Source organism: Malania oleifera, chromosome 3, assembly GCF_029873635.1.
Source record: "Malania oleifera isolate guangnan ecotype guangnan chromosome 3, ASM2987363v1, whole genome shotgun sequence".
Taxonomy (NCBI): domain Eukaryota; kingdom Viridiplantae; phylum Streptophyta; class Magnoliopsida; order Santalales; family Ximeniaceae; genus Malania; species Malania oleifera.
In genome coordinates, this window is record NC_080419.1 from 63,463,194 (window position 1) to 63,477,709 (window position 14,516).

The 14,516-nt window shown below is 34.3% G+C and overlaps 1 protein-coding gene across 1 annotated transcript in view; it reads right to left on the reverse strand.

Moving 5' to 3' along the window:
- Positions 1–2,388: 2,388 nt before the first annotated feature.
- LOC131152195 (uncharacterized) overlaps positions 2,389–14,516 on the reverse strand; it is a 30,016-nt gene continuing 17,888 nt past the window's right edge. The window contains exons 3-5 of the mRNA XM_058103917.1: positions 3,716–3,893; positions 2,634–3,180; positions 2,389–2,497 (exon numbers count right to left, since the gene is read on the reverse strand). Of these exons, the coding sequence (XP_057959900.1) occupies positions 2,460–2,497; positions 2,634–3,180; positions 3,716–3,893 (763 nt within the window). The 3' untranslated portion in view covers positions 2,389–2,459. The remainder of the gene's footprint in view (positions 2,498–2,633; positions 3,181–3,715; positions 3,894–14,516) is intronic.

Genomic DNA, 14,516 nt, shown 5'->3' on the forward strand with positions numbered 1-14,516 from the left:
ACACTAGTGTTTTTTTTTTTTTTTTTTTTCTTCTCATTCAAACCATGTGTCATTGTCAAATTCGTTCAAATAATATATCTTTTTCACTAATTGAAATGTCGCCAATCTATTATTGGAAGATCACACCTTGCAACAGTTTATCACTCTTTTACAAATACCACTGATTATTCTTGGCAAAGACCTTTTTTGGGGACTTGAACCATCAAGCTCTCTCTCTCTCTCTCTCTCTCTCGTATTCTAACTAGTTCAAAGAATCCTTACATCCATCAAAATTCCTTCACCCACCTTGGCAAAGACCTTTTTTGGGGACTTGAACCATCAAGCTCTCTCTCTCTCTCTCTCTCTCTCTCTCTCTCTATATCTATCTATCTCTCTCTCTCTCTCTCTCTCTCTCTCTCTCTCTCTCTATACTCTCTCTCTCTCTCTCTCTCTCTCTCTCTCTCTCTCTCTCTCCTTTGGTTACATCCATCAAAATACCTTCACCCACCACAATCCACTCTAAACTTCTTAGGAATTTTTGAGCTCTCCTCTCTAAGCCCTTTCTAGAATATTTACACGTGCACAACAAAATTATCCTCTTTTTCAATAACTCCGCAACTACTAATCTACATAGTATCAAAGTAGTACCATTGTTTCACATCAAATTTTTTGTTTATGTTTTATCATGCATTAGAGAGCATTTTTTCCCTTTCATTTATTTTTAAAAAGACAATCTTGTGCTTTGGTATGTAAGATAGTTTCTGTGGTCATCACTATGTTATTTGCTTTATGGTTGAGAACGCGTTGCTTGTTTCGGTCTGTTAAAAGTTTCTTTGTCAATTTAGCATATGTTCTATCTCTCCACCATTAAAAATTTACAAAAAAGAAAAAGGATCACTAGCATATTCAAATTGAACATTCTAAAAGCATGCAAAATTCCAAGAAGTTCAATAAAATTCAATTTGAAGCCTAACCAAATCAAAATGAAAATTCTATCCGATTCAATCACATCCAACAATTCCTACTAGCAAAAGAGGAAGTTGAAATTTGTTTAGAAATTGCTCAAACAAACATACCACATAAACATTGTTTCAATATCTAAATCACCAAAGGCAAGCTCCATAAATCACCATACATCTATCATCCCGTGCAAAGTGTTAGAAAATGATGGAATGAAAATTTGAATGGAAAGAATGACAAAATTAAATAAAAAATTTAATTTCATTCCTCTCAGTTTCATTCGATTCCAACGCAACCAAAAAAAAAGTGTAATTAGTTTGTGAATTGCCTATTTATAGGAATAAAATAATTATAATATGCTAATTATAGTTCTATATATATATATATATATATATATATAAAGTATTTTTATTATAAGTAATGTGAAATATTTTATGGATTCATAAGGCCCATTTGAGATTTGGAAATATTAAGGAAAATAAAATAAAATTTAAATGAATTCATTTTCTTCATGTTTGGTGATTAAGGAGAGTGAGAAAGAAAATAAAAAGTGTCAAATCAATGAACAAAATTTTGATTTTATATGTCATTAACATTTTGATATTTGTGAATTTTTTATTATATTATAATATTTTTTTATTTTTTAATATTATTTATATATGGAGAATATGCAATAGAGAATGATTTCATTCTCTCTTTTTCCTAAACAACATTCTTCATCTACATGGGCCATTGTTTTCACCATATGAATGTCTATTATTTTATTTTTACATATTTGATGAAACAATAAAGAATATAGAATTGGGTATGTTCTCATCAGAGGTGGTTACATCTATATGTACAATCCATCCACATAATCATACTTTTAGGATAGTCTTTGATACCAAAATGTAAAGGTGTCGCTCAATTTTAATAAGACAGTTATGATTTAACCTATCCGACCAAAATCCCCTTGGTATGGCCATAAAATAGTTTCTTCTTCACTTCACAAATACATATTTAGAAATTCTATAAAAAAAAAAAATGAAACAAATTTCTTTTCAAATTTGGATTTTTAAAGTCCTATTCAAGTGGTTTTGTGAATGAAAATAAAATGTAGATGGCTGCTAAAATATTGTCAATAATGCATCGTCCATGCCTTCATGTATTTTATCCATCCATATCAAGAAAAAGATAAACAAAAAATATTAAAAGGGGAAAAATTATCATACAAATTAACATATGAGGTAGATCGCTTTACTTAGCAACCAACTAATGGTAACGGGTATGATTCCAAAAAGAAAAGATTAAAAAATAAAAAAATATAATTTCCATTAAATAAAGAAATTCCATCAACCATGCAGGAGTCCCAACTCACATTAAAAATTCGGGATTTTTGGGGACAGGCCTAATAACTTCAGCAGCATGGTTTTGCTTTGCTACTGATGCATAAATTGCAGAATGAGTAAATAGAAAAATTCAACAAATATTATTTCTCAAATATCATAATGTTTTATCCCTCCCCATTAGCAAGACTGTCATCAAGGAAAAGCTGAAGTGAGCAGTCCACAGCTACAACCTTCAGCAAGATACTGTTTCTCATGAGTAAATAAAACAACTAATAAAACAAAATTAAACCAATCCGATTAGTTGAGCAAATACCTACACATATAAATACAGGAGCTTTCATTTTTCTGACTGCCCAAAATACCTACCCGATATTGTGACTAGAATATTCAGCATTACAACCTCATCATCAACTTCAGATTTTGCAGCACGCAAGATTGCGCATTTTCGAAGCAAACTCCGAAGGGCTGCACAAGTGTCAGCATCTAGCGGTGTATCAACAGCCGCGCACAGAGCAAATAGCCAGAGACAGTCACTCCTTGACAGAGTGCTCATGTGCTCAGCAGAGCTTATGCGCCTCCTAAGCATTGAAGCTCGAGCTACAGAGTCCATCCCTTGAATCACAGATAATGTAGGATCATTGATGGAGAATTCATTAGCTAATGATTTAGGAGTGGAGGGCACCCCAGAAGAAACTGAGGCAGCATACTCAGTAGCAGTCGAGACAGACTGCTGGACATCAGGATGCTTGATACTGGAAGAATCAGGAGACTCAAAGGAATCAACTCCAACTGTAGGCTTGTCAAAATTTTCAACAGTGGCACTCTCAGGAAGCGGACGGCATTCATGAAAATTAAATATCGATTGCAGTTCGTCAAAATTTTCTATATTAGACCCCTCCAGACCTGACACAGCCTGAGTTAAGATTGAAAAAGCACAGAAGTCAGTACTGCATCATAAAATTGATCCATTAAACAGACAAATCGCACAACCATCCAGTACAGGTAGAAGGCTGCAACTATCAATCTTCGCTTATATAGGATCACAATTTGGGTGCAAATCGGTTGTGCCACTCATGAGAAATTCCAAAGCTCAGCCCGTGGGGGCTCACTCAAAACTCATTTGTTCAAATGCTGCCCCGCTTACAAGGCAACTTTCACTTCTCAAATATTTCTACTGACAAAAACACTATTTCAATTAAAATAACTTGGCTGCAGATAATCAGTTATAACTGAATAACCCTTAGCACTTTGTCACACTTTTATCTCCTGTGACTATCATCAGGTATCAAAAGATAAGAGATGCATTAAAGGCAACAAGTGAGGACAGAAAATCACATGCACCACAAGGGTTACTATTATTTCGCAAAATTTGCATAATTGGCTTCTTTTGGATAATAAGTGATTTTAAGTAGAACAAAGCTTTCACAGAAAACAGGACAATGACGCACCAGCCTTAGTTCAGAAAAGTCAGCTAGGAATGCATCTTCCCACTTTTTCATAGGCAGCAAATGGTCTGGGCACTTGGCTATATCAGGGATCATTGGCATGTAAACAGTCTGCTCACTATCAAGTTTACTCTTCTCAAGCTTGGCCACCTTCACTTTTGGAATTTGCGCAGCTTCCCACCTAATAATGAAAAAAAAAAATCCAAAATTACAAGTTTGTGTACCTTATCTAATAAAGCAAATTAAATGTTGTAATCAACAATTGGAGGATGCCAGGTTCAAAAATGGTTTTAATATGGTCAATCCAAGTCTAAATTTGACAGACAATTGCAAGCACAGTCAAACAGCAAATGCCTCAAGAACATTACACTTCTAGGTTTATAAAATTTCCCAACAAAAAGGAGAAAAAAAAAGCATTACAGGGAGCTTGACTCCAAATTTTCCACAAGTTATTGAACACTCTACTTAGCAATAGGGAACAACAAAAGACAAGTAAAAACAAATTGAAGTAAATACAATTACTAAAGAAAAATGAGTATACAGTTACACAAATGAAAGCTCGGGTATGATATCAGCAAATAAAATAAAAAAGAAAATAATGACCCCACTTGGTTGGATTGGAAAATAATTTCCATGGAAGACATTTTTCCTTCAAATTATTTTGGGTTGAAGCTATAAAAAAACACAATTTTTTGTAGTAGCAAAATACTTCACTAACTTTGACTTGATGTAAAAAGACTGACTAATTTTTTGCATGTAACTCACCTTACCAACTTTCACTCAGTTCAAAAAACAAAGTTGAATTTTAAAGATCAAGTTAACCCACAATTATTCCTAATTGCTGTAAATATTTTCCAAAAAAAAATAAAATAATTATATCTAGATTATATGCTATATGAAATATCTAATTTTGTCAACTTTAAATAAAATAGTTTTTTCCCCCCAACAATGTACTGTTAGATTACCACTTTACCGTTAGTTGTTAGGTTGTGGGTCAACAATATATGCCAAGCTTTAACACCCCCACACGTGCAGCCCACACGTCGAGAGAAACACACAGTAGATAACACCTATTACAAGGAATAAAGTAATTTTTCTAAACACCAATCACCACATAATAATCACAGGCAACAAGACTAGAAACTTGTGACCTCCTGGCAACCAACTCTGATACCATGTTAGATTACCGCTTTACCTAAAAGTTTAAGTTATAAGGTTGTGGGTCAACAATGTATATCAAGCTTTAACATGTATGAATAGTTCAATCAAATGGATGAAGATCAATTATTAATTTATGGTGTTTTGGATTGTATTAACTCTTTTAATTTTAAAAAAAAATGACCTTATTTTTTCATTGATATAAAATGATTACGATGAAATTGTCTGCACGAGATTGTAGTATATAATTTCTTTTACACGATAAATTGGACTTGAAAATTTTGTCTTCTTAGGGACATATATAAATTGCACCAAGCTTATATCCAACTTGAAAGTTTGTGATCATGTTTCAAATTACATACTTTGTTTAGCAACTATCATCATTAAAGCAAGTCTAGAATAATTGATTTATTGGTAAATAAGTGAAATATGAATTATTATATGCAAAAACTATTCCTCTAATATATAAACAATATCAATTAATTTTTAAGAGTTTTTCTGAACTGTAAACTATTGCATAAAGTAAAGATATTCCTGTTTTCTTAAATTTAAGTTTTCAATGTGGAAGTATTTTTAAAAGAATATTTACAATTGTTACTGTGATCATTTTTAAATGGAAAAGATAATTTTCTTAATTGAATGTTGTATGCATGTATAAATGATCAAATTTAAACAAAAGTTTTACAATCATATGATTTTTTAACCTAATGTTTACAAAGCACTACTTTATAAGAATCCATTCTACATCACTATAAGACTACAAATTTTAAAATTAATATTTTAAATAAAGAAATGAGTTCAAAAAATTGTAATGCAATCATAAACTAAAATAAGAATGTTTTGCCGGCTGAAACTCTAAATTTATTAGTTTTTTTATTATTTTAACAAATAAAAGTAATAGTTGTTTACTTTATTGTATTTTTTGTATGTCAAAATGTGCCTAATAGATTAATAGAGTGTACAATGTATTTTATTAATTAATTTACCACACATGTGATAAATGAGAAAGTGAAAAATATATATACTTTTTCTATCAATAGCAGTTTAAAACAAATATAAAATTTGTTTTTTTTACTAAACAATGTTAGTAAGCTGAACTAAAGGATCCAAAATGCACTAAAGCTCTTCTTAGGAAGGGTTATGATGTAGGATGGGAAAGGGTGGCCTAGTCCTACTGATTCAACCCTCATAAGCACATATATTCAATATACTTTAAATTAAGAATTTAAATATCCGAACATAAACACAATAAACCAGAGAACATTTCACATATTGGGATTTTGAAAGGGTGTATGATGCTGTTCTGAAATAAGTCCCAATCGGTTCTTTCACAAAGGAATCAAGTTAAATGCAGAAAAGATGTTATTTCAATATTTCAAGAATGTAGTTCTATGTTAGCACAATAATATTCCACAATTGATTTAGACTAGCAAGAAGTAATATTAAAAGTCTAAGGATTCAGATATGCTATTCAAGTTTTGGAATTGAGAATTTCAGGCAAAGGGTTTATCAAATATGAACATACAGAATTTGAAACTAAGGTTTAGTAATAGCAGGGGCTATAAGATATCACAAGGGTTCAAACAGAAACTGAAGTTACCATGAGAATCTATGGATGCTTGACGTTCAACACAAGTCTTAGACCACGCCAGAAAATTCCTTGGAACAAGCTTCGAAACATAAAAATGGAAGTGGAACTGCTATAAGTATGCAATGATCCAAATGAATGCTGAATTTTACCAATCAAAATGATGGTTGACTTGACGATATTCTACACAAGATAGAACTCTCCTGAAGTCCTTCGTGCAAACTTTGAAATGTAATATACAAGCTGCGATGGAATGGTGGTTTGTTGGCCTTGGGTGTAACTTGGTGGTGGTTGTGTGGGTGATGGAGCAAAGTTGTAAAGTGAGATAGGGATGGCGTCGCTGAATACAATAGTAGTCTCGCACCACCTGATCCTTGAGGAGAACGATGTAGCCTCTCACTACACAATCACAAGGATTGGACAAAGCTTAACAAGCTTCAACAAAGGAATTTCCTTTCAATATCAATATTCAAAACTTGACTTTTGTTCTTACAATGAAGGGATATATATAGCTAGCATGGGAGGACAAAGCATTAACAAGCTTACCTAGCATGGGGGACAAAGACATTAAACAACTAACAATTCCCATACAAGCATGGGAGACAAAGGAAATAAATAAAACAACTTACAAGACTCAATATGAAATAACCTACTAACACTCCAACTTACTAGACACAATAAATACTAACACAACTTACTAAGACATGCACATGCAAGCAAGCAAGTTGTCTTGCAAGATTACAAATTAAATATAAAACAAAAGTCAAAGGGAGGCCCAATTCCGTGTGGGGCCCATAAGACCGTGTGGGGCCCACATGGGTCTTCTTGCTTTAATACTTCATTTGGATCTTCTCGTATCGAAAGTCTTTAAGCATGATTTTCCATTAATCCCATGGGTTCCTTCAAAATAGCTATGAACTAAAGTGGACATCGGGAAGCCGTTCACGTGTCACCATGTCGGCGAAGGAAAGGGGTAAGGCCTGCTGATCCCCATCATCTCTCTCGGGCCAAAAGGAATTCTTCTCCGAAGAATGAAAAGTGAAGGACTAGGAGTACAATATCGGGTTAAGACGAAGGAGGTCTTCTTTCAAAATCCAAGCGCCCTCAAAAAGTGGTTTACCTCTCCACTTGACCAAGAACTTTTGGTATGAACCTGCTCGTGTTTCGAATCTCTTTTTAATGATAACAAATGAAGGTTGATTTAACATGTGTTGTTAAGTGATGATGTTTCAGGAATGCTTAAATGACAAAGTTCAAAAGATCAAAGGAAATGCAAGTTCAAGATCACCAAGGACCATAAAGCCACACTTATCTTCAAAGTGATCTAAAGGAAGCTCAAAAGAACCAAAAATGATCAAAAGCATGTGGAAACCTAAAGTTGACTCAAGCTCAAAGTCTAAGAGGACTCAAAGCAAAGACTCATATGAAGACTTCAAAGTTTAGAGTTTTTAAGGCTTTAGGATAAACTATGTAAGTACTTCATATTGAATATCATGTGGAAATGTTTTGAAGCTCATTAGGGTTTGTCTTGGACTTAGAGACCTTGTTTTAAAACCCTGGAAAATGTTTTTATAAAGTAACAAAGCAAGAGAGCTAAGTGTTTTCGAAAACTGAACTGAAAAACAAAAAATGTCTGTTCAGGCGACTGAAGTGTAAGCCCAGGCACCTGAAGATTTTCCTCAGGCAACTGAAGAATAAGTTCAAGAGCCTGAAAATTTTCCTGATGAATTTTTGGAGAGGCAGTGTGGGCTCAGGCGCCTGACCCTGTTTTTAGTTGAAAAATCACAATTTTAAAGAACCTCAGGCGACTAACCCCGAGACTTCAGACGCTTGAACACTGCTAACGAATATATTTTTTAGAAGTTTTAAAATTCAAATTTAAGTTTCTTGTGCCCCAAATTTTGTAAAAACTTAGGAAACACCCCAAGCAAACTTGGGCAACATGAATTAACCTTTTTGAGTCTATAAATACATGTTTTCTCTAATCAACTTACACCAAGCAATTGAAAATCTATTCTTAAGCTGAAAGCTCTCTTGTTCTCTCAAAGCTCTTTCTTGCTCACTTTTGCAATCTGAGAATTACTAAAATTCTGAGCTGTTGATCATTCTTCTCTGAGCACTACAATCTAAATTGCTGATTCTTATCTAAGAGAAGTAATCCAGTGAAATTGTTCTTGAGCTTCAACTCGATTTCTTTTGATATTTGTTATTGAAGTATATAGTGACTTCAATTGTACTAACTAGTTCTTTGTACAAAAGAAATTATTTCTTATTTCTTGTTTCTTGACCGTTCAAGTGATTAGATCATTGTAACCGAGCGTGGGGTATTGCTTGGAGAGGGGGCTCCACCCTAAAGGAGGGTCGTAACCGGTTTGCTCTGCCCACAAAAAAACGAGTTAGTGGAATCCTTATGTGGTCTTGCCTAAGACGAGGACGTAAGCTGGGGATAAGCCGAACCTTATAAAAAATCTCGATCTCACTCTCTACCCTTTTCTATTTAAATTTCAGCATATACAAATTGTGTTTCAAAGTGCAAGTTTGCTAAAAAATTGAGATTGAAGAGACTTTTTAATCTAAGAAAGTACGTTGGTTAATATTTTGAAAAAACCTTAAAGGAAGTACGTTGATTAACCGCTTGTGAAAATCTTGATTAAAGGAGCGCTTAAAAAATCATTCATACAGGGCTACAAACTGAAAATTGGCAAATGCTGAAATAAGAAAGTGCTACAAGCTTTCACAATTTGGTTAAGTATTGTGTGATTGGGTAATTGTTTATTGTTTGGTTTGTGATTGGTATTTGGCTTGTGTTTGGATTATGATTGATTTAACATTAAGTCATTCTTGTATGTTTGCTTAAGTTTTCAAAAGGTTGAAAATTTAGAAAAACACTTAAAAAAAATTTTATAAACCCAATTCACCCCCCCCCCCTCTTGGGATAACACCTTGACTTTCAATTGGTATCAGAGCCTAGTTATAGCAAATCCTAATTAGAAGCTATATAAAGGTCTAAATGCCGCACCTAGGTGTTTTCCCATTTGTTGAAGGTCAATCCTCTACTAGACCCCCTATCTTTTGTGGTTTAAATTATACATTTCGGAAACAAAGAATGAGGATATATATTCAAACCATGGATTGGAAAGCATGCAAGGTTGTCACACATGGTGACTACATTCCTACTAAACTCGTAGATGGTAAAGAAGTCCCTAAAGAAGAAAAAGACTTGGCCGATAATGATTATAAAAAGATACAAGTAAACTCTAGTGCCATGAATGCAATATATTGTGCTTTAGATGTTAATGAGTTTAATAGGGTCATGACATGTAAGTCAGCCAAAAAAATTTGGAACAAGTTATAAGTAACCTATGAAGGAGCTATAGATGTTAAAGATAGTAGAATCGACATGCTCACTAGCGAGTATGAGGCCTTTAGGATGAATCCGGAAGAAACTATCACTAGCATGTATACTAGGTTCACACACATAATAAATTCTTTAAATGCTTTAGGGAAAAATTATACAACATATGAAATGATTAGAAAAATCCTAGGAGGACTTCCTTCAATTTGGGAACCCAAAGCCACAGCAATAACGGAAGGTAAAAATATGAAAAATACCTCCCTTGATGAGTTAATTGGATCCCTTCTCACGTATGAGATGTCGATAAACGAAAGAAGTGGAAAAACTAAAGCCCAGGAATCTATTGCCTTTCAAGCCTCAAAAGAAAGCTCTAGTGATGATAATGAAGAAGAGATGGATACAAATGAAATAGCCTTCATATCCAAGAAACTTGCAAAAATACTTAGAAGGAAGAATAAATTTAAAAGAAAAATCCGGAACTCAAAATTAGATGAAGAAGAAACTAATAAGAAAGAAGCAAAGAAAGAATCTCCTACATGCTATAATTGCAAGAAGTTGGACACATAAAACCGGATTATCCACAACTTAAGAAAGATTTCAAAAAGAAAAAGAAAAGGGCAATGAAAGCCACTACATGGGATAATATTAGTACAAGTAGTTCAAATAGTGAATCAAGTGACCAAGAGGTTGCTTGCTATATAGCATGGGACGATGATGAAGGACAAAGCTCCTCATCCAAATCATTTAATTATTATAATAGTGATTCATCTAATGAATCCAATGATTATGTCATCTTATGAAGAACTACAAAGTGAACTATTCAAAGTTCATAAGATTCTAGTCAATATGACTAAAAGATACACATCATTAAAAAATAAGAATTAAGTTGTAATGAAAGAATCGGAATCTCAAAAACTTGCTGAAAAAGAAAAAGATTTGAAAATCAAGATATTAGAAAGCAAGAATGAAAAGATGATGAACGAATTAGAAGATATAAGATCCCAAACTTCCATTAATAATGAGAAAGATCAATATATTTCTAAACTAGAGAATAAAATCAGCAAGATGTCTCAAGACCAAGTAAAACTACAAGAAAAAGGTAAAAATATACTAGACTCAGAAATTGGTGATCTTAAAAGAAAAATTGAGGATCAAACTAAAAAAATCTACAATTTTACTAGAGGAAAGGAGAACTTTGATAAAATGATTAGCGCACAAAGAATGTCTTTGAATAAAGAAAGCATAAGATTCAATGGAATTCAGAATACAAGGAAAAAGAATCTATACATTGGATACTTTACAAAAGCCTCTAAAAATTATCCTAGCACCTCCTCAAATGCTTACACTCACACCACATGCTTTCTATATAAAAAGAAAGGACACATTAAGTTTGAATGTCCATTAAAGAGGAAGGGTGTGAAAACTAGACAAGTTTGGAGAATAAAAGAAACATCACTTGCTAAACCATCCGAACCCAAGAAAGTATGGGTACCTAGATAAAATGGACTCCAAAGATATTAGAATGTTTTAATAGGGAAACTGGTAGATATGAAATATTATAGAGGTATGATAGGAAGTTTGTTATACCTAACAGCTAGTAGGCCCGATATAATGTTTAGTGTATGCATGTGTGCACGATTTCAATCAGCACCTAAAGAATCACATCAAATAGCTATAAAAAAATCCTAAGGTATTTGATAGGTACAATAGATTTAGGACTTTAGCATCCTAAGGATACCGAATTCATGATTAGCTATTCAGATGCCGATTATGCAGGGTGTAAGCTAGATAGAAAAAGTACAAGTGGGACTTGTCATTTCTAGGATGATTGCTAGTGTCTTGATTTTCTAAGAAACAAAACTCTGTAGCCTTATCTATAGCTGAAGTTGAGTATGTAGCAGCTGGGAGTTGTTGTGCACAAACCTTGTATATGAAACAACAATTAAAGGATTACAATTTAGAATATTCCACCATACCAATTAAGTGTGATAACACAAATGCAATAAACATCTCAAAAAATCCAATATCACACTCAAGAACAAAACACATTGACATAAGACACCACTTTCTAAGAGATCATGTTCAAAAAGAAGACATCATACTTGAATTTATAAACACAAACGACCAATAGGCCGATATCTTCACAAAACCTCTTCCCAAAGAAAAATTCATATCCATTAGAAGAGAACTTGGGTTGTTACATAGTAGGGAAGTGATTTAGGTAGGTTTCATATTGAGTAAGAAGAGAATTTTGAAAAATGAGGGACTTTAGGCGACTGAGCTTGGAAGCTCAGGCGACTGAGCACTGTATATTGAAGGTTCAGGCGCCTGAACCAGCAGACCTCAGGCAACTGAGGTGCTACTGCCTGTTGAGATTTCAATTATGTAAATCTTCAAACGACTGAACTTAATCTTCAGGCGACTGAAGTCGCGGGATCTATATATTTAAAGCGTGAAAACCCTAACTTCAGGCTACTGACTCCTGCTCCATCACTCACCCGAAGCTCCAACCCTTGGTCTCCCTTGCTTCCTCACTCAAAATCCCTCGAATCAAAGCTTCAAACTCCTCCTACTCTCTTTCCCTCTGATTCTAGGGTTCCATTCTCCAAAAAAACAACTATGCCTCGCACTAAGACCACAGTGAACAGAGGATCTTCTTCCGGAAGGAACGATAACAACATCAAGCAATGGTTAGTCACTCCCCAATCAAAGCTTCGTTATCGTTCTACTCTCTGTTCTACGGACCCGATTTTTGGTAAGGTGATCGACATCACCTTCTTCGATTCCAAATTTCCTAAAATATTGCATATGCTTAGGAATTTCGGTTGGAAAAATTTTGTCGTTTATCAAGCCAAAGGAATGTACCCCAACCTAGTCAAATTTTTTATGCCAACATGATCCATGGAGAAAATGTTCTAACCACTAAGGTTAGAGGAAAGAAAATTGTTTTGACACCTCAAATCCTAACTCCCATTATGCATATCACCTCGAGTGAATTCGAATGTCCCGGCTTTGTTCAAACTTGGATTCTAGAGCAAGGCTTCAAACCCAAAGATTTTTTGCCTCTAATTATGGTAAATGAACCCGTATACTTTGGCCATCCACCTATGTATAAGCAATTGAACCTCCAGACCCAAATACTTCACAAAATCATCTCCAACAACATCCTACTTAAGGTTGGCTCGTATGATCATCTTTCCTATGTTAACTGCTTTGTTTTATAGTGTTTACTAAAGGGGAAGAAGCTTGATCTTTCTAGCCTTATTTTGAAATGGATGAGGGCCAAGTTGAAAGCCACTCGTGTCACTCTTCCATATAGAGGTGTGTTGAACCTTATTTTTGCTAACTTAATATTACCACACCTTCTGAGTTGTTCATCAAACGTACCCGATATGACCTCTTCACCTCTACAACCCTCAAGCAGATGGGCTATGAAAAGCACGATCAAGGTTGGTTCTTGAAAGGAGGAAGGCCTCAGAGCAGCAGTTGTACCTCCTCCTCCTCCTCCAGCTCAAGACCAAGGACCTCCTGCTGATACGCCTTCTTGGTTCATTCCCTTTCATCATGAATTCTCCACCTTCAGCAGAGACATGAGATCAGGACTTCAATCCCTTCGGGAGGATGTATCTTCACTTCACACTACATATTCGTCACTTGATCAGTGCCTCACTCGTATTGAGAAGTATCAGGCTAGCTCATCCTGTGGTGTTGATCCTATGGACACTAGTTCTGCTCCTCGGAGTGATAATGAAGTATCAAAGGAAGGTGATGAAGAAGAAGATCAAGAGGAAGATGATGATGATGCTAATGATAATTGATTTGTTTATCACTTGGTGTTGTATTCAAAACTCCCTATGTATTGGTCTTGTTTTATGTTGCTTTGTTTGTTTTTGTTTTCAGTTTGGCTTGTAACCTCTATTACTTATGTCCTTATGACTATGTTCTTAAAATGACTATGCTTTTAATGTGCTAAACCACTTGTGTATATGCCCCTCAATTCTTTTTGAATGATGTCAAAGGGGGAGAGATATTTTGGAGAGCAAAAATGAGACGAGTATTTCCAGAAAGCAACCATGAAAAATGAACAAATAACAAATATGTAAAGCATATAAAATCTTAACATAAAGCAAGAGTAAAAGCTAAAATGAACATGAAAACTTAATAAAAGCACATATGATGACATGAGCACTTTTGATTGTGACTTTTTGATTACCATTTTTGAACTTACTCATACTTGAATTCATCATTTTTCATATTTGTTAAAAAGGCATGCTTATTATAAGGGGGAGCCTTTTCAAAGGTTCTCTCATCTTTGCTCCTTATTTGTCATCATCAAAAAAGGGGAGATTGTTAGCCTAACATGACTTTCGAATCTCGTTTTGATGATAACAAATGAAGGTTGATTTAACATGTGCTGTTAAGTGATGATGTTTCAAGAATGCTTAAATGACAAAGTTCAAAAGATCAAAGGAGATGCAAGTTCAAGATCACCAAGGACCATAAAGCCACACTTATCTTCAAAGTGATCCAAAGGAAGCTCAAAAGAACCAAAATGATCAAAAGCATGTGGAAACCTAAAGTTGACTCAAGCTCAAAGTCTAAGAGGACTCAAAGCAAAGACTCATATGAAGACTTCAAAGCTTAGAGTTTTTAAGGCTTTAGGATAAACTATGTAAGTACTTCATATTGAATATCATGTGGAA